We start from the raw sequence: 21,810 nt of genomic DNA on the forward strand, positions 1-21,810 counted from the left end.
TTGAATATTTAATTACTGTGCAGCAGTTAGATTGAAGAATATTGGTATTGTTAAAATTTAATCTAGCCTAGATTCTTAAACATATGAACTATCAAGTACAATATTTAAGAAATACTTTGTTGGTTTATGTTTAAAAGCTTATCCTTGTGTGAAGCTGTGAAACATTCAACAATTCCATTTCATGTTAACAACACAAATCTTAGTTATTGCAGGGTATATATACTGAATCAATTATTTTATGCTGTTTAAACCTATGCAGCTCTGAATTCTCTTTTATTTTGGTTAATAATGCAGCTGTGCTGCTATTTCTCGATTTGTCCCTGGGTTAGTCAGGTTCTGAACCTGTGGCATGTAATATAGTTAATGCATAGTACATATAGGCAATAAAAGGTCTTTGTCATATCGTATAAGGTCACCATCATTCATTTTCAAATTATAAAAAGAGACTTGCTATTTTGTGATGGTTGTTATTGCAGTATAATGTGTTGTGGATTCTTCCTGCACATAGAATGAACTGTGATCTTAATTAGAACTTTGACAAGCCCACTCCAATAAAATGATGAGATTATTCGTAATTGATGTCACAATCAATTACCATTTAGTTCATCATGAGCCCACTAACAGGTCTAGCCTTGGTGCTGGCCCCAGGATGTTGATGAGTGTGTGGCTGCCCTGTTCATGCTGTTACTGTGACAGGAGGGCAGATTTTCAGTCAACATCCTAATGACCTCTTTTGAAGTCTATTAAATTAATGACCCTGTCACACTGGTCTAACCTCTTACATCTTCATTTTGGATTTTTAGTTGCAACCTAGTGTTTTGGGAGCACGTGATAAAAGAGATACTTCAAAATAGTTTTTTCTTTGTTTGTTTGTTTGTTTGTTTTTTTAAATCTGGCACACTGTTATAACAGAGACTGTAATATTAATAATTCACTGAATGGCATTGAAACAAGTGTGTTAAGTTTTATCAAATATATCTTAGGAAAAATTCTTCACTTTCCTTTAAATAAATTATTCTCTTTATTGTTTAAACTTTATTTTGATCTTCCAACTGCAGGTGCCAAAAGGACATGTATGGTTGGAAGGTGATAATCTCAGGAATTCTACAGATTCCAGGTGCTATGGACCTATTCCTTACGGACTGATAAGAGGACGCATATGCTTTAAGGTATACCTATAGCATCTAAAATGAGATGTATAAAGAACTTTTAAAAGTTTGAAATCAAACTCCACTCTGCCTACATTGATAGCAGCCCACTGAAGTAGATAAGAGTGGAAGTGCAAAGAAACTGCAAGAGGATAATTCATTATTTATTCAGGATGCTTTAATAGTTACACTTGAAAATTTGTTTCATATGATCAGTACCATTAAAGCTAGGTGCGCAATTTTGAAAATACAATCTAAAACCAGTCTCAGGATACCATGTGTAGAAACTATAACCTATCCTTAACTGGATTTTGTAATCCTCTTTGCAAAATGATGAAAAACAATTGTTTTGGAATTATTATACAGTTAGTTGCTTTGTATGTCTGCAAAGACCCAAGACTGGTGGGGGAAAATTGCCTTACAAGACCTAAACAATTGAGGACTTTAACAATGATTAAGGATGTATGGGTCCATCACAGTGCCTAGAGTTAAACTAAATCTCTAAAGCAGCTTTAATTTTGGTTTTGCAAATATATAGCCCTAGTTATTTGTCCTTACATTAGACATCAAAATGTAATAATAGATATTTATAATGTTAGATGAAGGAAATACAGTAAAAGTAAACCTCCTGGGTTTAACAATTCTAAAAACATATTTTGCGTCAACTGCATTTCATATTCTTTCCATCTGCATGACTGTGTACAGTTTATAAGAATTCATAATAATAAACTTAGATAAATGTATGCAATTCTGCAATTTTATGCAATTCTGTAGGCATATATACCAGAAAACTGTTTAAATGATGTTACAGACAAAATAAAAGTAGTTGCTTACTACTGTTCTTTACATATTACAAATCTATCATCTAAGTGCCTATGAGCAAAACTGGCATATGTACTCAGAAAAGACTTATTTCTGGTTTAACACATTTCTGTATATTTATGCAGCTTAGAATTGTCAGGAGGGCAACTTATGACTTTTCAAAGAACCTTGCAACTACTGACCATGATTGCTAATTGCTTACTAAACCTGAAATAACATTTCCCCCCTCAGCTTTGTCTGACCTCTGTTCTTTACGGATTATTAAAACACTTGCTGTCAGTTTCTCCCTGGTGTATATGCAAGTTCTCATTGTTCCATCTCTGCATGTTTGTCTTACCACATATTTCCAGACCAAAGAATGACCATTGTTTTAGAGACTGTGGTTCTGTGCTGTTGAAAAATGGCCACAAGGATAAGCTGGATCTTGGTTTCCATTCAACCTTATAAAAGTAGAGCTAGTCTACTGACCACTTAAAATGTTAGGTGTATGTGGAAAGCCCATTAAATTACTTTTTAAAAGAATCTCATCATCAGCCACTGTGTCAGTATAGGACATTTCTGAGTCTTAAAAATGGCTTGATTGCCAAGTGATGATTATTAATGTTTTACTAATGAGAGCTAAACACATGCTATGTAACACAAGCAAGCTTTATGTTATATTTCCAAAGACAATGTACATGGCTTGGGCAAGTATTGAAATGTGTAATACCAATAGCAGCAATAAATCTACGATAGTAATCTTCATCAGAACACATTGCTATTGTCATCATCCATCCTCTTGTTAACTACAGAATATTATGACAAAAGACAGTAGGCTGCAACTATTTCATACAGCACTGAAAGTTACTTTGCTTTTGACCAAGTTATACACCTTTTAATAGTCCTTGTAAAAGGAAAGGTCAGGTCTACTGCAGTACATAGATAAAGGAGCCATATTTGTTCAAGTAGAGCAGCTAGCTTCACCAAGCTTTCTTTGATCATTTTTTTTTTTATGGACCAGTTGCAGTATTTCATAAATAGATTTCAAACTGCATCCCTTTTAATGTACAGTTAAGCTCCTGGTAACAAGGCAAAAAACCTACTGTATATACCTCCCGTAGGAAGAGTTCTACCAATATAATTTTGGAAATAATTTCCCTTTTCCTACCTTTAACCCAACTGAAACCCTGACTGCAACACCCAGGTGCTTGTCTCGTATTAGTCTACAGGTGAAGCCATGTACTGCACAATAATGTGGTGATTTTGCTATTGGTTTTCTGCTGAAATCCACAATAATAACTGAAAACAGAAACATGCCAAAGGGCTTTCCAAGGTGGTATAAACAAACCATTGTTGGGAAGAGAAAGACTAGCTTCTCTTAATCATGCTAAGGTTAAGGCTCTTACGTAAAGTTGACAGAGCTCAATATTCAACCCATTAATAGCCACAAATGATAACATTTCAACACTACTCACCTATTGTAATGTGGCAGCACTATGACAGTGAAAGATGAATTGCTTGGGCAATGCCATAGGTTCCCTACAATGTAAGTCCCTGGAGACTCAGCAAAACCACTTGAAGGGGAGTTTTCTGTGACAGTACTCACTTCAAGCCAAGGCTGGGCACAAATCGCCCCAAATATAATCTGTTCAACTCACTCCCTGAATGCTGGACTCAAGTCAAAACGTACACATGTGGCACCACTTCAAAAGAGAAGGTCAATCCCTTTAATTCCCTATAGATTGGGCTAAATCAATGTATGAGAGCTGAGGAGAAAAACAGCTACTGAATCAAGTCACATCAGTTTCTATCATAACTTTCAAAGACTTGGGTACTATAAACAAACATGCATAATATAAAATTCATGTTTCTTCTTTCAAACTACAGGGAATATACCTGGGTCTTCTTTGTGTGTGCAGACATTCACATTTTAAGATGGCTACTAATTAGGGACCTACTGGAATTGCGGCAAGACAAAGGGTTTTGCACTGTCCACTTGTGACACGCAGAGCCAGTTTCACAAGCATTTGTAGTGGCCCTGCCCCTTGGCATGGATTGGTGGAGAGGCCTGGGGAAGGGGACGAGGGCGTAGCTGCCATCTTGATAGCAGGCTGCCCTCACTGGGGAGCCAACATTTTAGTTCTATTAAGTTTTTGTTGTTGATTTCGCAGTTTCCACAAAACCACAAATTAAGTAGGTCCCTACTAATAGTTAAGATTAATGTAATACATTGGAAGGAAAAAGTAACAGTTAATTACAATGACCCTTACTATGTTTATTTTTTTTAAAGAATAAATCAAGGTGTCAGAACTTTTTCAGTTTCTCAATATGAATGTAATTAAGCAAGTTTTCTTGAGAAATCATGATTTTTTTTTTAAGTACTTATTTTGAAATCCTCCATGTGTGACATGCTGCAGCTTGGATTTTCCTACTATCTCTTTTTTGTTAGAGGCAGAACAAAGACTGACTGCTAGCCTGAGGCTAGGACTACCCTTCAGTAGAGAACCCAAGTCATCTGCAGACTATGGATCTCCTCTTTATAACTGATCATTTCAGGATAGAACTATAAAAGAATATGAACTAGACTAAATGGAGGGTCCTAGGATTACTTTAAAACTAAATTAGCACAATTGGTCAAGGGTTTCAGAGACAGGTTTGCTTCAGAGTTGTCTTGAGCAGGTGGACTGCAGATGGAACAGACCTGTTACCCACTGTCAATTATGGCATGGCTATATGGATGTGGATTTTGTTTTTCAACTTCCTCCACTCCCCATTCAACAGCATGAAGAGCCGAATAGCCAGCTGTAGAGGAGTCTACAGAAACACCAAGTCTCTTCAGTCATACTGATCCAAAAAGAACCTTCATTATGCATCTTTAACTTTTGGGGTTTTTTTAGTTGCCTATCCATAGGAAGCTGAGAGATTTCTGGAAGAGGGAGAAAAAGGGCCTGTTGCAAAAGATTAAGAAACTTCAAATAGGATTCTCTTGGAAGTTTCTTGAACCATCTACCTAACTCAGTGTCTCACTTCTTTTATATGAGGCTGCACATGATGGAGACTTTTGCTCATTCTGCAAGGTTGTCGTTGAACTTAAAGGGGCCTGGGCTTTTTTAAATTTTTCTTTGTAGTGTTCCTATATGGCTGATTTCCTAAGATTATATAGGAATATTTTATCTAAGAAATGTCCTGCCACTCCAGAGCTTGAGGCAGGATAGGCATCCTTGTCCTCCTCTTCTCCTTTGCCATGCTACTTTTGAAATTCTGGTTTCTTGTTGTTATAAAAATGTTCAGGCTGTCATGAGATGGCTTGTGGCAGAAAGAACTGAAACAGATCCTACTGTGGACAAAACATCCACTACACTATAATTGCTGTATAGCAGAGTGACTAGACTCCATAAGCCAGCTGGTCCCTTCCAGTTCTTTGTTAACAAATTATCCTAGACCAACAGACAGATGCACCAAAAAATAGAAGCATTCAAACACCTGCTCAGGTCTTGCCTCATGCCAATAGCAAGATATTTTGTGGAGCTTATTCAAAATTCTTTGTGGTCCTAAGGAATAGGAGGATAGTAGCCATCTTATATTGCAAGTCTATCAACAAGTTCACCAGGTCTATACAGGTCTGAACAGAAACACCAAAGTCTATCATCATCTATTGCATCACCCCAGGCTTTCATGACTTCACTGAGTTCACAAGGAGGCCTCTGTGAATGTGCCAGAGACACATTAACATTTCTACACTTTCAGTAGAACAAAACACATTTTCATTATTGGTCTCTCTCACCTGGAGTTGTGATTGCCACACCAGTCTTCTCCTTGTATTTTTACTAATCATTCTCAAAAAGTGGGAATTACAATTTATCCCTACTTACAGGAGGATCTCATAAGGTCTTTGTTTAAAGAGAGAGCTCTTTAGGGTAGAAAGAAGACTGGAACTTAGATTTCTGGTGAATGTAAAGCAATCACCATGTCAGTGACTTCTGCATTTAGATGAGGTCACAGCTATCAAGGAAGATAATAGCATTTGTTGCAAGGAAAATATCTGTCCTCACGCATGTAACTGCTCAAGTGTCATTTGGTCAGACATCCCTAAAAATCATGTAGCATTCAAAGGAATTTCCAGATGTGCATAACTCTCCTATGAAATATGAACTTTCATTTCTACCTGGGAGAGCATTTGCAATCTTTTCTCTTATGCTTGAAGAAGGATGCTTGTGCCTGAAAGCTTGCAGGTAAAGATTTTTTTTTTGCAAAAATCTAGTTGGTCTAATAAAACATCACCTCTACCAGGAGTCCTGATTCCACTTACATGCATAGACATTTAGCATAATAGCTAGATTTCGTATAATAGTGCTCCTGAAATTCCTTTTCTAAGACCAGCCAGAAATTACAAATCAGCAGTGGAGAATTACTGTTCCAAAGTTGGTCACTTTTTTCCTCACGGAATAGATTATTTGACATATCAACAGAAATTTCTGTTGCACCTCTCATCAACTTAATGATAGATGGGGAGGCGCACACAACTAAACTTTGGCATTATTAAAACCCTCTACCAGAAAGACAAAACTCAAAAGTGAATTCTCTCATTTGGACCCAAACACCAGTACTGATACTATGAATATCAAGACAGTAAAGATAATAGATGTCTGAAGAATTCGGATGAGCCGGCTAAAGATCCCAAGCTTAATACACTACTAAGACAGGTTGCAGGCACAGAGAACATTTTGAACCATAAAGATTTCAAATCACCATTTAAAAGAATCATTAGAAGAGCTACACTCACCATCCCTCTTGTGATATGGAATTTCCTCTTCTGGAAACTTGAATTTGCTGTTAGGAGTCTTAGCAGAGCAGTGATTTGAACCACAAGACTCTTTCACTCTGCTTTCTGTCTCCCAAGAAATATCTTAGCAGCAGTCACTTCAAATAGGAGGATATTATATTTTTCCTAAGGACAGTGCGATTCTGTAGATGGACCTATCTTTTGTTTAATAAATACAGTTTTCCACAGGATGCAGGAAGTGGCTAATTCTAAATGTTTTAAGAAGACTAAACATAAAGAGAATGTCAATAGAGCACTTAATCTACCTCAAGCACACACAACTTTATTGACATGCAGATTTTATATTCTTCAGTTAAAAGGGAAGAAGGCCTCTAATTCATCAGTTTGCAAGATAGAGGAGTGATCTGTAAGTTTCAGCAAAACGTCTGGAATGAATTCACTGGTTAACTGTACAATCCATTTCCTGTGGGGCTCAGCTTTTCTGCAGGGAAGAAAGTTTTTTTGTGCTCCTTGGCCTTTTGGCTAAGATCAAGTGAAGAAATCTGTCAAGCAGTTGTATGGGTATCAGTATACATTTTCATGAATAATTTGCAAAACTGTCTTCAAATGGAGTTTTGTGGGGAAAGCCTAGCAGTAATCTGGAGGTGTGTAATTAATTAGTTTGTCTCAGAACTGGAGTTGTTGACTCTCCAGAAAAAAAATAGAAAAAAATGTTTTTTAAAGGAATACTTTCTGCTTCCTAAGGCTCTTTTGCAAGGTTTACCTGGTGAAGTTAGGTGACTTCATATTCTACTAGTATTTTCCAGCTCTGGAAACCTTAATTCTGGGACTCCCCAAAGAGGGCAGTCCTACTGTCAAATTTTGTTCTACCTCACTGAGCCTGTACAATTTAATACCTCCCAGTAGGTACATGCAGACATAAAAGGAAGTAAAGAAAATTCACAGGTAAGTAAATCTCTTCCTTGTACAATCCCCTTATAATCAAATAATTAAAAGTTGATGTAATATATGTAAAGCACTTACAACAAAAATGACAGTATAGAAACACTGAAATTAAAAAGTTGTAATGATTTATTTAATTTTTAACATTTTATTTTACAGATATGGCCTCTGAATGATTTTGGATTTCTACGCGCTAGCCCCAATGGCCATAGATTTGTTGATGATTAAGACAGCTATGTGAATTCTACTAGCTTTAACTTTTTCTACAAATTCAAATGAACTTTTTATTTACAATAAATATAAAAACATTGTGCGAGAATGAATGATATCGAAGTTTTTCTGACCATAGTCCCATTTTATTAAAATGTACAAAGTAGTGCACTGGAGTCACCAATGGAAATAAATGCTTTGCTTATTCAGCTGACCATTCATAGTGAGTCCTCTTATACATACAAAAGAGCAAAATGTGCATCTTAAATTTTAACATTTCCAATTGTTTTATGAATGGAACATTTAAAGTATAAGTGACTTTAGAACAAAACACTGGTTGACATTTTACGTATCACCATGTAAATCCTTGAGGCAGAACCACTAGCAATGCTGTAACTAGCAGGTGGTTGGACATACAGTATGCAATTTATGAAAGACTTCAATAATTAAAAAATCTTACAGGGCACCAGTATATAGTGACTTATGGTTTATTAGCACATTGCATGTTGCTTTCTGAGAATTCTACCTTTAGATATATTCACATTCTAATAGTCTCTGTTTCAGAAGATCACATCTCATGTTAATTGATTGCAGAGTAACTTGTTTTTCTGGGCTATTACACGGGATTTAACTTCTTTGATGGTAGTGCCCCAACTGCAGTTCATATGGTCTCAGGTTGAGAGGAAATGTTCCTCAATTGTTAGTTGAGGAAAGCATGACATCTAGATTAGAAGATGGAACCTGAGTTAATTAATTAAAAATTAAGAGCGGTCATGGTTGTGGTAAGTAAATAAGGTTTTCAAATCAATGAAAACTAGCACCATTTTCACACACCTGATAGTTCACCTTATATTAAGAGTAGAGAAGGATTTTATTATTATTATTTACTAGAAGCATTAATAGCTCTTGTTCATAACTTTAAAAAATGGCTTTCTTGGATCTGAGACTAAGCTGGTACTTACAGAGCACACCTTTTCAGTGGACAGAATAATAAATGTGTCAAGGAATATTTGGCTGGATGAAACTATCATTTTCATTGTGCTTGAGTGAAGCAGTTGCTTATTCAGAGAAGGATCTCTATAATTAGTGAACATGTGTCACAGCAAACCAGGGAAACCTCTTTAGTTTCATTCTTGGAGATAGTGTATTTCCCACCACACCGACATAAGAAAGTATAACATTGTTCATCTGTTGAGACAAAAATGAAACACAAATAAGCAAAACCTTAAGTCAAATTGAGGAATTACCTTTAGCTGCCTAAGTCACTTAAAAACTGCTTTCCAAACCCTTCCCTCTCACCCATCAGGAGCCACCTAACTCTGGAGATATTTAAAAATTAGTAGGTGCCTCTTTGATCTAAAAATGTCTAAGCTTCTAGTTCTGTTTCTGGTGTGTGCCTAGAACTATTCTACCCTTTGCAACTAGGCACCTGGCTCTTGCTTAAGCCCTATTAGGATCTAAAAGTGAGGTGGAATAATGCTTATGACCCTAACTGGCCCAACCCAGTAGGTATCTAGCTCCAAGATAACACCAGACTTCTCACAAAATGTAGTAATAGTTGCTTTATTTTTACCAAAAAAATTGCTGAATGAAAAGCCTACCCATATATAACAAACCATGACATATGTAATAACTTCATAGTCAGAGCATCTGGCTGGGAAGTAACATATTTTGGTTCAGGTGCTTTCCTTGGCTTTAGGGGTTTCAAACGCTAGTCTCCTAGTTCCTAGGAAGGTGTTCTAACCACCAGTCTATAGGTCTGTCACTCCACGTAGCCTGCTGAAGATGTTCCATTATGCAGGAAGGAATACAAGATTCATGGGTTTAGGAAGAGAGGGCACAAGAGAAGGTATGATCTAATGAGCCTCATGTTTGGGGTGCTCTGCTTCAAGAGGGGGAGGCTTCAAGGGTTCTGGTCTCTTCTCCCATCCTTTTTTTTTTAATTTTAGGTTGCTGGCAGATATTCATTTAAAAGCATGATGGGATCTTATATGTGATCCCAAAAATTGCATCTCCTGCCATGCTACACATGCATGGCAAGAGGTGGGATTGGGGATCAGATCCCAATTGCACAATATTGTCAGTACAAGGGAGCCCAGGATCATGATCCTGCACTTCACCTGTACCAGCAAGTAGCAGCTGACTGGGGCTTTCAGCCATGGGGGCACAGTACAACCCTCGATTCCCACGCATCTCAGAAGCTGGGAGTGGCAGTCAGCTGATCAGGGTCTTATGCGCTCCCAAGGCCAGGAGCCCCAGTCAGCTGATGCCTGGCCCCACGTGCAATACAAGTGTGATGGGACCCAGCCACAAAGTTATTACACATTTTTGTGACTTCTTGCTTTATTGTGCCATTAATTACATTAATGTGTGGCCAGGTTATTACTTAAGACACGGGTAACTGGTTAATCAGATTTTAAGTATGACATCTGCCAGGAGCTCTACTAATTCTTTGAGAAAAACACAGAACTAGTTCTAGGAGAAGGGTCCAAAATCAAGGAATGCTTCCCTCCCCCATGTGAGTTCCTTAACTCTTAAGAAGTCAAAGAGCATGTTTAGTGCAGTTTTCCATTAATTAAAAAATTGGCCACAGTAATAACAGAACAATTTGTGGATCTGTTAAAGTAGTAAGTTAGGAAGACAGTAAGGCAGCAATAAGCAAAGAAAAGGAGGAAGCATTTTTCTTTCCAAGATTTTTTTAAAATAACTTGGGGTGTTTTTATCAACTAACTGATTTTAAGATAACGGGTAAGAGAAAAGTGACATTTTGTCAAAATGGAAAAAGTTATGTGTAAGAATAGTCACAGCAAAAGCAGGGGACCCAGGAGGGATGTGCTCCTTGTAGGGAGATGATACTTCTCCACCAACCAAGGAGAAAAGAGTCTAGAGAATCAAATGTAATAGTAGAAGACAACTCAGATGCTGCATGGTAGCCATGCAAATTTTTGTCAGAAAGCCAAAAGTGAGAGGGCTCAAAGAAGTGCAGTACCAAATACTGCAGAAAGGCAATTGGCAACTCCAACTCAATAACAGCAAAACAGGAATCAATGTCACCTGATTTTGAAGATAGGAGTGAAGGGAAAAACAGAAAAATAGCAGGCCACAGTGGAGAGTACTGCAGTCATATTAATAGCCATAAACGTAAAAGTTAAATTCATAAGAAAAGCAACATAACAAAACCAAAGAAACAAAAGAAAAAACCCTGGCAGGTAAGAAGAATTTTAAAGAGAAAGTTAACACCACCAAGAAATTTACACAAAACAATAAGATGTTAAATAGCATATAAAAATGTGAGTGAACTCTTCCACTTATCACAGACATTGCGAAAGGTAAAAGGACTCAAAGACTTAGAAAGCAGCCACAACGGCTCTATACAAGACTGCTTTATTTCCAATATAAAAAGTGAAACATTCGTACCATTATTCCAGGACATGTCTTCAAGATATATTTGAGCATCCAGTGGCCACTCCTGTGTGAGATCATCTTCTACAAGGAAACAGTGACAGATGTTCTGTTAGGATTGATGGAGAGAGGATAATTCTGTTTCTTACTTGTAAATTAGTATTTCCTTGTCTAGCCACATCTACTCACTGCTAGGAAGTCCCAACTGTGAACACAGTCTTTTTTAATAGCTTTACAGTGACTTGATTAGGCTTTTGCATCTCATGGCACAACCTTACTGTTTTTCCAACTTAACTGGCCTGAGAGCAAGTCTCTATATGGGAGTTTCCTTGCAGCCTGATGTGGGATGCAAAAGACACAACATAGTTTCATGCATCATACTAGAAGAATTGTTAGCTTTTGTACCTTACTGGCTGGCATACTTGTATTTGAGACATGCTGGGTGCATGTACATGTGCTGTTAATTCACAGTAAGCTTTCCCTGGGAGCATGTCTACACATGTGCCCATCGGAAGCAAATTTGCTCCCAATGGGAACCGTTCATTGCAGAACTACTCCTGCCCTGCTCTGTTCCCTTATAGCAGCTAGGGGGATCTCTAGGCTTCCCCAAGTGCCAGTTCAGGTCTGGCAGGGGATACTAGAGTCAGGCCTGGGCTCCAGGGGGTGCTGTCCCATCTCTGAGGCATCTGCCTCTCAGACCTGTGCCTCAATTGGCAGATCAGGACAAAGGCCTGGGAAATCATCCCCTCCCCAACAGCTGTTTCCCAGCCCCAGGGCACAGGGCTGGGAAACAGCTGCCTGAGGAGGGGACAGTTCCCCCACCCCCTGCTGTCTGGGCTGACCAAGACTAAACTACTACTCAGTAAATGTTACACACATGTAGATGGTGATGCTTTACAGTGCAGTAGTTTAATCTACTAATCCATCCTTGAAAGAAAAGACTAACCTACTGTGCAGTAGTATCTCATGTAGATGTGCCCACTATTTACAAAAAGCCTTAAGAATTGACAGTGTAGGTTTCACCTGCGATAGGGCTACTGGTCAAGCAACACAGATCCATAACAGGACTCCAGCAGAATTCTAGTACCTAAATCCAAAATTATAACCTTCAAATTCTACCTGTGAGCTGCTGCCTAACCCCGGAGACACTTACACTTTTTACTTTATAGGTCCTTAGGTACCCAAAAGTTATATTTTTACACAAGGACAAGACATGTCTTGGCTTTGGCAGCTATTGCCTCCTTTAGCACTTTATAAGTTAAATACCTTGTGTTTTTTAGAATAAAACAGCAATATTATATAAATCAATTTCAAATATTAACTGTGTAGAACAAGTGATTCACAATTTCAAGTCCTAATTTGACAGCAGAGGAGTGCTGTGGCAAGACAGCACGAAGCAACTATCTAAGCCTGGCTATGACAGTTACTAATCAGAACTTTCTCTAAGCTATGTCAGCTAGATGCATCTTTGAACAAAAGCTGTGTAATTTGTGGTTTTTTTCTTTTAAGGACTGATCACAGTATCAGTTTCACATGTATATCTCAGGAGTTAGCTATGAATATCATTTGTCAATAGTAAAATATCAATAATAAAAGGAAACTATGATATATCAGCCTCTTACACGATGATAAAACCTAATTAGCAATTATATTAAGAGTGACTTATAAAATTGCCTGCGTGTTTTAGACAACTAAATTATGATTCTACATTTATCTGAAATCTACAGTATAGCTTCATTGGGAATGAATCACATCTCAATTAGTCATAAAGAAGGCAATTAAAACATATCAGACAAGTTATAGATGACAGGATCAATAAAACCTCCATGATCTAATGTATGCTGAACACCTACAGTACATTAAAGAAGTAAGGATTAAAACAAAATTAATCCACTGATATCCAAATTTGCTGCTGTCAGAAGAAGAAAAAAGACACGGAGGGGCAAAAGGGAGGATACAGCTATTAACCAATATTTCTTATTGCTGGTTTTGCTCTGGTCTTGCTAAACAAGAGCTATAATGGTGCTTTTCAATCAGAGATTAGTCATTTGGAGTGGGACTGAATATTCTTTAGTTTTCTACCACCTCCTCAAAATAGTACTTAATGTGTCTAATATAGTGTCCTAAATCAAAGAAAAGTTCAGTGCTCTTAATTTATCTCAAGTATACTGTAATGCTATTTGAATGTATTTCAATACCTACATAATTACTGTTTCTCCTTTTTAATGAAGCAGGGAGAATATAGGACCTCTTCTCTTCAAAGGACAGGAGAAAGAGCAAGGTGAAAGATGTGAACACCTTCTCCTTTTTCAAAGGTTTTTAAAGAAGTTACAGAGGACTGTACTCCAGCACCTTTTGTTCAGTGTTGAAAACAGAGTGGTAAAAAAGGTGACCACACTAGGAGGTCCCATCATTTCTCTACTTCACTTGTATAGGGAAATAAAACTTAAAAAAGAGGCCACCAGTCACAGGGGGGAAACAAAAGTCACCTTTGTGCCTCCATAAAAATTGTTATGGCAGTACGAAGTGAAAGCAAACAGAGATCCATCCTTTCCTTTGCAGCCACAAATGTTCAAATTTGTGGCCGCGACAGAAGGCAGTATTAAATTGGGCGCAGACCATGTCTGTTTGCTTATAGCAGAAGAGCTCAGGCTGAGTCAAGCTGCCTGGGCTCTCCATCCTCCCTAGGCAGTGGCTCCATGGGCTTGAGGGGCAGAGTGCCTGCATCACTTTCCCACTTGTCCAGACATCTCTCTCCAGGAGTTGTGCCTGGGTAAGCAAGGACAGTTGGGGCTCTGGGGCATGCAACCCATGCAGCATGCAGAGGGATTTTCCTGTGTGCTTGCAGAGAAAGGACCTCTGTGTGAGTTCCTACCCATCCCCCACCACCTCCACACTTGCAGACCCATGTGGGAAAATCCCTTGCAGAGGGATTTTCTCAAGTGTGCCTGCACCTGCAGAGGGAGGAACTCAGGTTCCCCCTCCATGTTTGCAGGCAAGTGCAAGGAAGTTTCTTGCAGAGGGTTTTTCCTGCGCACCTGCAAATACAAAGGAGGGAAACCCAAGTTTTCCTTGCTTGCATATGTGCACCAACTTGGGGCACAGCAACCGGGGATGTCTATAGATGTCCCTGAAGCGTGCTAATGCTCCAAAGATGACATATTGCAACACAACTGATCATGCTCCAAAGATGTCTGTTTCCAGGCACAGATTTTACAAAGCAGCATTTGTCAGAGCCAGTGTCCCATAAAAAGGGATGTAAGTTAGAGGAGGATGTTTGCTTGAGAGTGAAAGGGAGGAGGTTACTATGCAGTCACTTTCAGCACACACTGGAAGCAAACACGAGAGCAGTAGTGACAGAAGGGACAGACTCTCCCAATCCCCAAGTGCTTCCTGCAATAAATATATTACTTTGTAAATGAGAGGAGTGGCTGAAAAATGAGGCCGCCATCTCTCATTCTGGCCCATAGGATGGGGTCTGATGCTTAGGATTTCAGCTGTGATTTCCTTCTCCACTACTGCAGTTATAAAATTCTCAACAAGCCAAATTCATCTTCCATGCAATTCCAAAATGTGACCATGTATCACTGCAACCAAATCACAGCTAATCTAAGGTTTCATCTGCAATTATGCCCAACAGCAATTTGATAATTAGGTTATTTTTTTAAAAAGTTAATTTTAAATTAGATTGTCCTCTTCCCTGAGTGAGCCTCCAAACATAGCATTCAGTCCAGTGTATTCACTGTCAATCACTGTACAGTGCTGTTATTTGTTTGTCTGCTTCAATCAGAAGACATTTATTTTTCAAAACTGAATACATCTGACTTGTTTCTAACTTCTATTCAACATGAAATCCAATCTAACATGATTTAAGCCAATACAAATTGATCATTGACTTGGACAGGTATTTAATTATAGAAACTGAAGCCTGATCTAAATTTAAGGAATTTATTTGCGAGTCTGCAATTTGTATTATTTCACATTGTTTTAACTATGTTAGCATGCATCTTCCAGTCTTGCCTGGCTGCTGATTATTTTGATGTGAAACTAATTCAGGTTTCTTATAATCTCGAGATGTAAAAGGTTATTCAGCACTGATATTCATACCAATGCTTAGGTCTATTTTTTATATTAATAAAAATACATGCAATATCCATATGCATTTTAATGTGTATGTGTTCAGCTTCTAAAATTGAATTTTACACTCCTGAACATAGATGGAAATTATGATGATCTGATTTTTCTATAATAACTTGGAAAACACATCTTTAAATCTTTAGAAGTACAGGCCCTGTGACCTGGCATTCTATTGGATTTGTCTGACAACAAGAGGTGAAAGGATTCTGCAGCTCCATTGTCTCAACTGTAGGATCTGAGAAAAACACTGGCAGGGCTCATCAGAGAGGTTTATGAGCCTGCAGTTCAAAGAGATTAAAAGGAAAATCTACAGAGATTCTTTCAGGCTGAAGAACAACATTAAATAACTATTAGCAGCTTGGTTCAGTAAAGCTTTACTAGAGCTCTTGCTGGGTCATTCAAAAATTGTAAAGGAGAAAAGGTATTCAAGCTTCACTTGGGGGATACAATAAATATTTCTGGTTTTTCTGGAAGCTTGATGAAAATGCAAGCTTTTAAATAACTTGTAGTAAAAATATGTAACATTGAAATATTTCTCACCTTCTAATTAGTCAAATATTCTTAGTGGTGGTGAGGGTTTTTTTATAGCTACAATTTAATTATGAAGAAAAAATATCCAATTTATACACTGCCAAACCAAACACAGCCAGAAATATATACTTGGCATCATCATGAGGAGATAAAATAAAAAAGAATATTAGAAAACTTTTCAAAATTTTAGTACCACTAGAATTTTTTTTACTATTAAACCTTATTTTTATAATAGTTCTCAGCATGTAAACTAGATTTTTTTTTTTTTTTTTTACATAATTTAAAATTGTTAGGAATAGTTATAAACCACATAAAAATGCCAGTTTCAGCTGAAGCTATAAAGGAAAGGTCTGAGTTGAGACCTGTTCTGAAATCAAAAGTAATAAACTGAAATGTGTATTAAAAAATCTATTTATTACAGTTTTTCAATACACAAAACCGCATTTCATAGTTTTATTTGCTTGTATGGCATATAACATATAGTCTCTTTCACTGCTTTAATATTTAGCAAACGCGTTTTTCATTTGTTAAGTATGTATTCAGTTAGACCTCCTGTTTGCTACCTGAATCCTCATTCATAAAGCTCTAGTGGCTGGAATTTAGGTCCTTCTAGAAATACCAACAGATATTTTCAGTAAATTTAATTTGTTAAAAGTTACCCTTTTAAAGATTTTTATAAGCTATTAGAAACTGAAAAAAATGTATTTTAATTGTGATAAAAGGACTAACTGTAACTAACTATAAAACTGCTTGATTAAAAGTGGGATTTGATCCTGCCAAGTATTTTGAATTATGCTTACACATTTTCAGCATATAAATGATTCCACCAACTTCAAACATCCCAAGTTAAACTTTGTTGGACTGTAGCCACAGTAGTTATTGCCTGGCAAGAGCGAGTCATTAGCGCTGTTTAAGAGATGCTGTATTGCAACCAATGTGACAGAAATCGTTCTCCGTTGTACAGACAATGGTACAACACACTTCCCTCTGTATTTTCCCCTAAGACACGGGCGGGCAATTATTTTAGGCAGCGGGCCACTTACCGAGTTCTGGTGAGCTGTTGAGGGCCACAAGGGTAGCCCCGCCCCCTGACAGTTGTCCCACCCCCAGCCGCCATATTGGGACCAGAAGTCCTGCCCCCAACACCTGACCTTTGCTGCTAGAAATCCCTCCTCTTGCTCCCTCCTCTAGTACTCCTTTTGGGAGGGAGGATGCTGCAATCTTGAAACTGGAAAAAAACCCCAAATCATATACAAAAAAAATATAACATTTTAATTTCATTTAAAAATATTGTACTGATTTATGAGTTTATGAAGTATCTAGAGGTAACTGCATAACATCTCAAAATACAGTCCTACTGTATATTAGAGTATGAGCCAGGCAAGAGCTGCAGGGCCACTAGGGGGCATCACTGCTGACTCTGTGGCCACAAGACCTGTCACAACGGGGAAGGCACAGGCGCCAAGGCTGATACAAAGATCATCTCCTTGCAGGTTCCCCCAATGTCTGGGCTGGCCTTTCTTAAGGTGTTTCGTCGTATCCCCTCCCCGCATCAAACGCTGGGGCCAGCCTCTGGCTCTGTTGGGTTCTGCAGTGTCCTCCAAGGGCTGAAGGTTGAGTAACGTCTTTCTGCACTCCTCCAGTAGGAGGCTGCTTACCTGAATGCAGCCACTGGGACCCACCAGTGGCTTCATTCAGGCAAGCGGCCTCCTGCTGAGCAGACAGACATCCCCAAATCCTTCCTGCCCTGCTGGCAGAATTATCGATGCTTCCCAGAGTGGATGTGTTTGTGCCAGGCCAGGTGGGAGGATTGGGAGAAGCGCTTATTACACTGCACGGATACAGCTTCTCCCATGTGTGGATGTGCTGGTGCTGGGTCAGGTGGGAGGACTTGGCAAAGCTCTTACTACGCTCAGGGCACTTATATGGCTTCTCCCTTGTGTGGACGCACTGGTGCTGGGCCAGGTGAGAGGACTGAGCAAAGCTTTTCCCACAATCTGGGCATTTATGCAGCTTCTTCCCTGTATGGAGACATTGATGCTGGTCCCAGTTAAAGGACTGGCTGAACCTCTTACGTGAGACGCACTTAAACGGCTTCTTCCCTGTGTGGGTGAGTGCACGCCGGTTCCAGTGAGATCGGCTGACCTTTGTGCACTCAGTGCACTGTCACTTCTTCCCTGCATGGTGAAGAGAAACTCCAGATTAGTCACTGCGACACTTTCTACCCGGGTGGGCCTCAGAGCAGGATTGGATCTTGGCACTTGTGTTTCCTTAACAAAACAAGGTCCTCCTTCCAAAATCCCAAGGGCTGGTGCAGGAGCAGCAGATCTGTGTGCTGTGCTGATGTTCCTTGGTAGATTTCAGAGCCAGACTCTCAAGAGTTTCTGCCCCAGCTGTCAGCCCCATCACCTCCTCTCTCCAAAAAACGATCTGGGAGGGCAGGATTGGGAGCTGTGACTCTCCCTTCTGAAAGGAACAGGACTGTGCTTCCTGCCCGTTTTCAAGCAAAGGTCTGGTGTGCTAGGGAATGAGCCCATATAGCTTTCCTCTGCTGACAAGGCCCACGTGGCCTCCATGTCACAGGATTCTGCACCGGGACAAAGGCCCTGGCATTACCTTGCACACGGCCTCTGTGCTATGTCTCAGGCTTTGTGATACGCCGGGGCCCTGAGACAAAGCAGAATGGGGGAGAGTCTAGAGCAAACTATGGAGTATTCACTTTCCCCCCACAACATGAAACCTTGTGAATTCCACCCACCGCATGGAGCCATATAATGCAGCCTGATGCTGGCAAAGACCTGGCACAATCATCATGTGCATGAGACCTAAGGGAGCAAGGCAGGGTCCCAGACTGCTTAGGCTGGAGTAACCAAAGAAAGCAGAGGACTACAGATACATTTCAAAGCAGAACCTGTAAGAGGTGAGACTGGAATACACTGAATGTATATGAGAGGTAAGGGGCATGGGGGACATGAGGTACATGCTATACATGACTGGTCAAGACACCCAAGGGAGAGAAGGAGGTGCAGATTCACCTATAAAAACCTAGGCAGAGATGAGGCCTGTGGGATCTCCACTCCAACACCTAAGATGACCTGCAGATTCCCCAAAAGGACTTTCTGAATCCCTGGCTGTAAGGAGACACTTTGTCCTTGGGACTACATAAGACTTGTGCAAAGGCTTTCTGTTGTCTTTTTGGTTTATTATATTACATTTTAAATTAGACTTGTGTTTGTTATCACTGTGTCTTACTGGGCTATGTCTCAGCTTAGGTGCTGTTTTCTGTTGTTTTTTTGTCGTATGCTTGAAGTTGAGAATCGTTGTGCTCAATAAATGCTTTCAGAGAATGGACTTTTCTTGTTTAAGCATTTATGAATTCTGTGCCACTGCCTAAAGTCTAATATTAAATCTGGTAACACTGAGACTCAACAGTTCCCAGGTTCCAGGTCAACCTGACCACAAGAAACCAGGGAGAGTTCCAGCCTCTCGCTTGTCCAACAAGAAGTGCTACCTGGAGCTTTTGCTAACCATGCTCATTTTCACGGGGCACCACAAACCCCATCATGCCCTGGGAGAGGGTGTTAGAGAGCTGCCTTGGGCTGGGGAATCAACTCTTACACTGCTGAGTGAAGATGGCTATTTAAGATCATGGTATCCCAGGAAAACCAGATCTATGCCTAAAAATCAAGACAGCAAACTTGACTGTCCCGTAACAGTTGTAGTTGAGGGGGAGAAGAGAGGAGCAGTTGCTTGTCTCCACTGCTTTGAATCAGGTTCCTGCAATGCCCCCGTGGGCTGCCTCGTGTGCAAGGACATCTCCTTGACCTTCACATTCACTGCGACCTGGGGACCAGAAAAACATGTCACTGGGGAGCTGGGAGAGACGGGGCAGAGAACATCCCTCAGGCACATGGAGATGGGGGCAGCAGCATCAAAGATCAGGTTGAAACCCTCTCACCTGGAGCTTCACACCCTTGTGCTTCTTGCCAAGTTTGTCCTAATGTGTCACGCCCTCATGCTTCTCGCCTTCACACTTCTCGTCCTTGCGCTTCACGGTGCGCTTCTCGCCCTCACACTCCTTGTTTTTGAGCTTCACAGCACGCTTCTCACCCTCGCACTTCACAGCGCGCTTCTCGCCCTTGTGCTTCACAGTGCGCTTCTCGCCCTTACACACATCCTCAAGCTTCACAGCACGCTACTTGCCCTTGTGCGCCTCATCCTCGAGCGTTGCAACATGCTTCTTGCCCTTGCACTTCACAGCACTCTTCTTGCCCTCAAGCTTCACAACACGCTTCTCATCCTCTAGCTTCACAGTGCGTTTCTTGCCCTCAAGCTTTACATCCCCTGGGGACAGCTGTAAGGTCACCAAGGACAGCTTGGCCTCTGAAGAGGGTTGTGTGGCCGGTGTCCCCTCCTGGCCCTGGCTCTCTCAGTGTTGAACCAGCTCTGGCAGCTGCTGCTTGACTTTCTGTGGAGTAGACCATGTCCAGGACCCTGCACTGGTCCCAGCCTGGGTAACATGAGAGACTTGTCCTGCTCCCTCAGCTCCTGCCCCTCCAGCTTCCCCTGAGGCTGCACCACAGCTGCCATGGGCTCCAGCTCCGCAGCCATTTTCAACCCCTGGAGAGGCCTTCCCCAGCTGAGGGCCTGGGCTCTTGCTCTCCCTCCACTAGGGCTGGCACCTGCTGACAGTGTCTGGACTCTGGGGCATCTGCGGGAAAGGAGACAGCACGGATTTTACCCTGCGATGGACCCAGAGCCCACAACCCCGGCCCAAACTGCCTGGATCTGACACCCCCAGCCCGTCCTCGCCACCCCTCTGGCCAGGAACAGGCTGCAGGAACTGGGCTGGCTCCGGAACCGCCCACCCCACCACCACCCTGCACTGCTCCCTGTGGCTCCTGCCACTTCTCATGCCACTGACCACAGCCCCTGCCACTTCCAATGCTGCTCCCTGTGGTCCCTGTCACTTCCTGCTCTGCTCCCCATGCCTATCCCCTTGCCGATCCCCACACCATTTGCTGTCGCTCCCTGCACCACTTCCTGCAACTCCTGTCATTCCTCACGGCTTCCCTACCGCTTCCCATACCTATTGTCACGCCACTCCCTGCGGCCCCTGCTGCTTCCTGGACCACTCTCCACAGCCTCCGCCGCACCTTGCAGCCCTCACCGCTCCCTGTGCCTGCACTGCTCCTTGCAGCCCCCACTGCTTCCCCTGCCACTCCCTGCAGCCCACACTGCTCCCCACGCTGCTTCCCACAGTCACTGCCACTTCCTGCGCTGCTCCCCACGGCCCCCACCTCTTCCCAGACTGCTGCCAGCAGCCCCTGCCAGTCCCTGTGCTGCTCCTCAGGGCCCCTGCTGGTCCCTGCGCCTTTCCTGTGGTCCCTGGTGCTTCCTGTGCCGCTCCCCATGGCTGCTGTAGTTTCCCACAGCCGCTGCCTGCCACCACCGCTTCCTTCCACTCTCCCCGTCTGCTGCTTCCACTTTTGGCTCCAACCTGGCTCAGCAAACACCATGGGTCTCCCAGCTCCTGGGCAGTTCACAGTGGTTTTCCCCCACCCCTCCTATGCACTTATCTTACTTTCCACTCAGACAGAGGGAGGCAGGGAACAGCTCCAGGATTGCTTGTTCATAAGCTGCAGAGGCTTCCGTTTGGGTGCTAGGGGCAGGAGTGGGGTGGAGGCAGGGTGGAACCAGGTCAGCCTTGCTGCTCAGCCACTGGGTCCTGCTTCCCCTAGCTCCTGTTGTCTTTGACATGCAGCCAGGGGCAGATAAAAACTAATTTTCTAAAATTTTTAGGGGTCCCGTGGGCCGGATAGAATGGCTTGGCAGGTCGGATCTGGCCCACAGGCC

The 21,810-nt window shown here is 41.3% G+C and overlaps 2 protein-coding genes across 6 annotated transcripts in view; one reads left to right on the top strand and one right to left on the bottom strand.

The window, feature by feature from the left end:
- The window catches only part of IMMP1L (inner mitochondrial membrane peptidase subunit 1), a 62,946-nt gene extending 54,980 nt beyond the window's left edge, over positions 1 to 7,966 (top strand). The window contains exons 7-8 of one of the 4 annotated variants that reach the window (XR_003095899.1): positions 1,059 to 1,169; positions 7,834 to 7,851. Coding sequence is in view for 2 of the 4 variants with exons in the window: in XM_006031675.3 (XP_006031737.1) it covers positions 1,059 to 1,169; positions 7,834 to 7,902 (180 nt within the window). In the remaining 2 variants the exon portion in view is untranslated. Of the gene's footprint in view, positions 1 to 1,058; positions 1,170 to 7,635; positions 7,681 to 7,833 lie in introns of those variants that run through there. The other 3 variants (XM_025213347.1, XM_006031675.3, XR_003095900.1) reach the window with 3 other exon arrangements.
- Positions 7,967 to 8,471: 505 nt separating this feature from the next.
- Positions 8,472 to 21,810, bottom strand: part of DNAJC24 (DnaJ heat shock protein family (Hsp40) member C24) — a 77,623-nt gene continuing 64,284 nt past the window's right edge. Inside the window, exons 4-6 of one of the 2 annotated variants that reach the window (XM_006031677.3) lie at positions 11,302 to 11,370; positions 8,847 to 9,072; positions 8,472 to 8,606 (exon numbers count right to left, since the gene is read on the bottom strand). In XM_006031677.3, coding sequence (XP_006031739.1) covers positions 8,948 to 9,072; positions 11,302 to 11,370 — 194 coding nt within the window. In that variant the 3' untranslated portion in view covers positions 8,472 to 8,606; positions 8,847 to 8,947. Of the gene's footprint in view, positions 8,626 to 8,846; positions 9,073 to 11,301; positions 11,371 to 21,810 lie in introns of both variants that reach the window. The other variant, XM_025213348.1, reaches the window with a different exon arrangement.

Source organism: Alligator sinensis, unplaced genomic scaffold, assembly GCF_000455745.1.
Source record: "Alligator sinensis unplaced genomic scaffold, ASM45574v1 scaffold439_1, whole genome shotgun sequence".
Taxonomy (NCBI): Eukaryota; Metazoa; Chordata; order Crocodylia; family Alligatoridae; genus Alligator; species Alligator sinensis.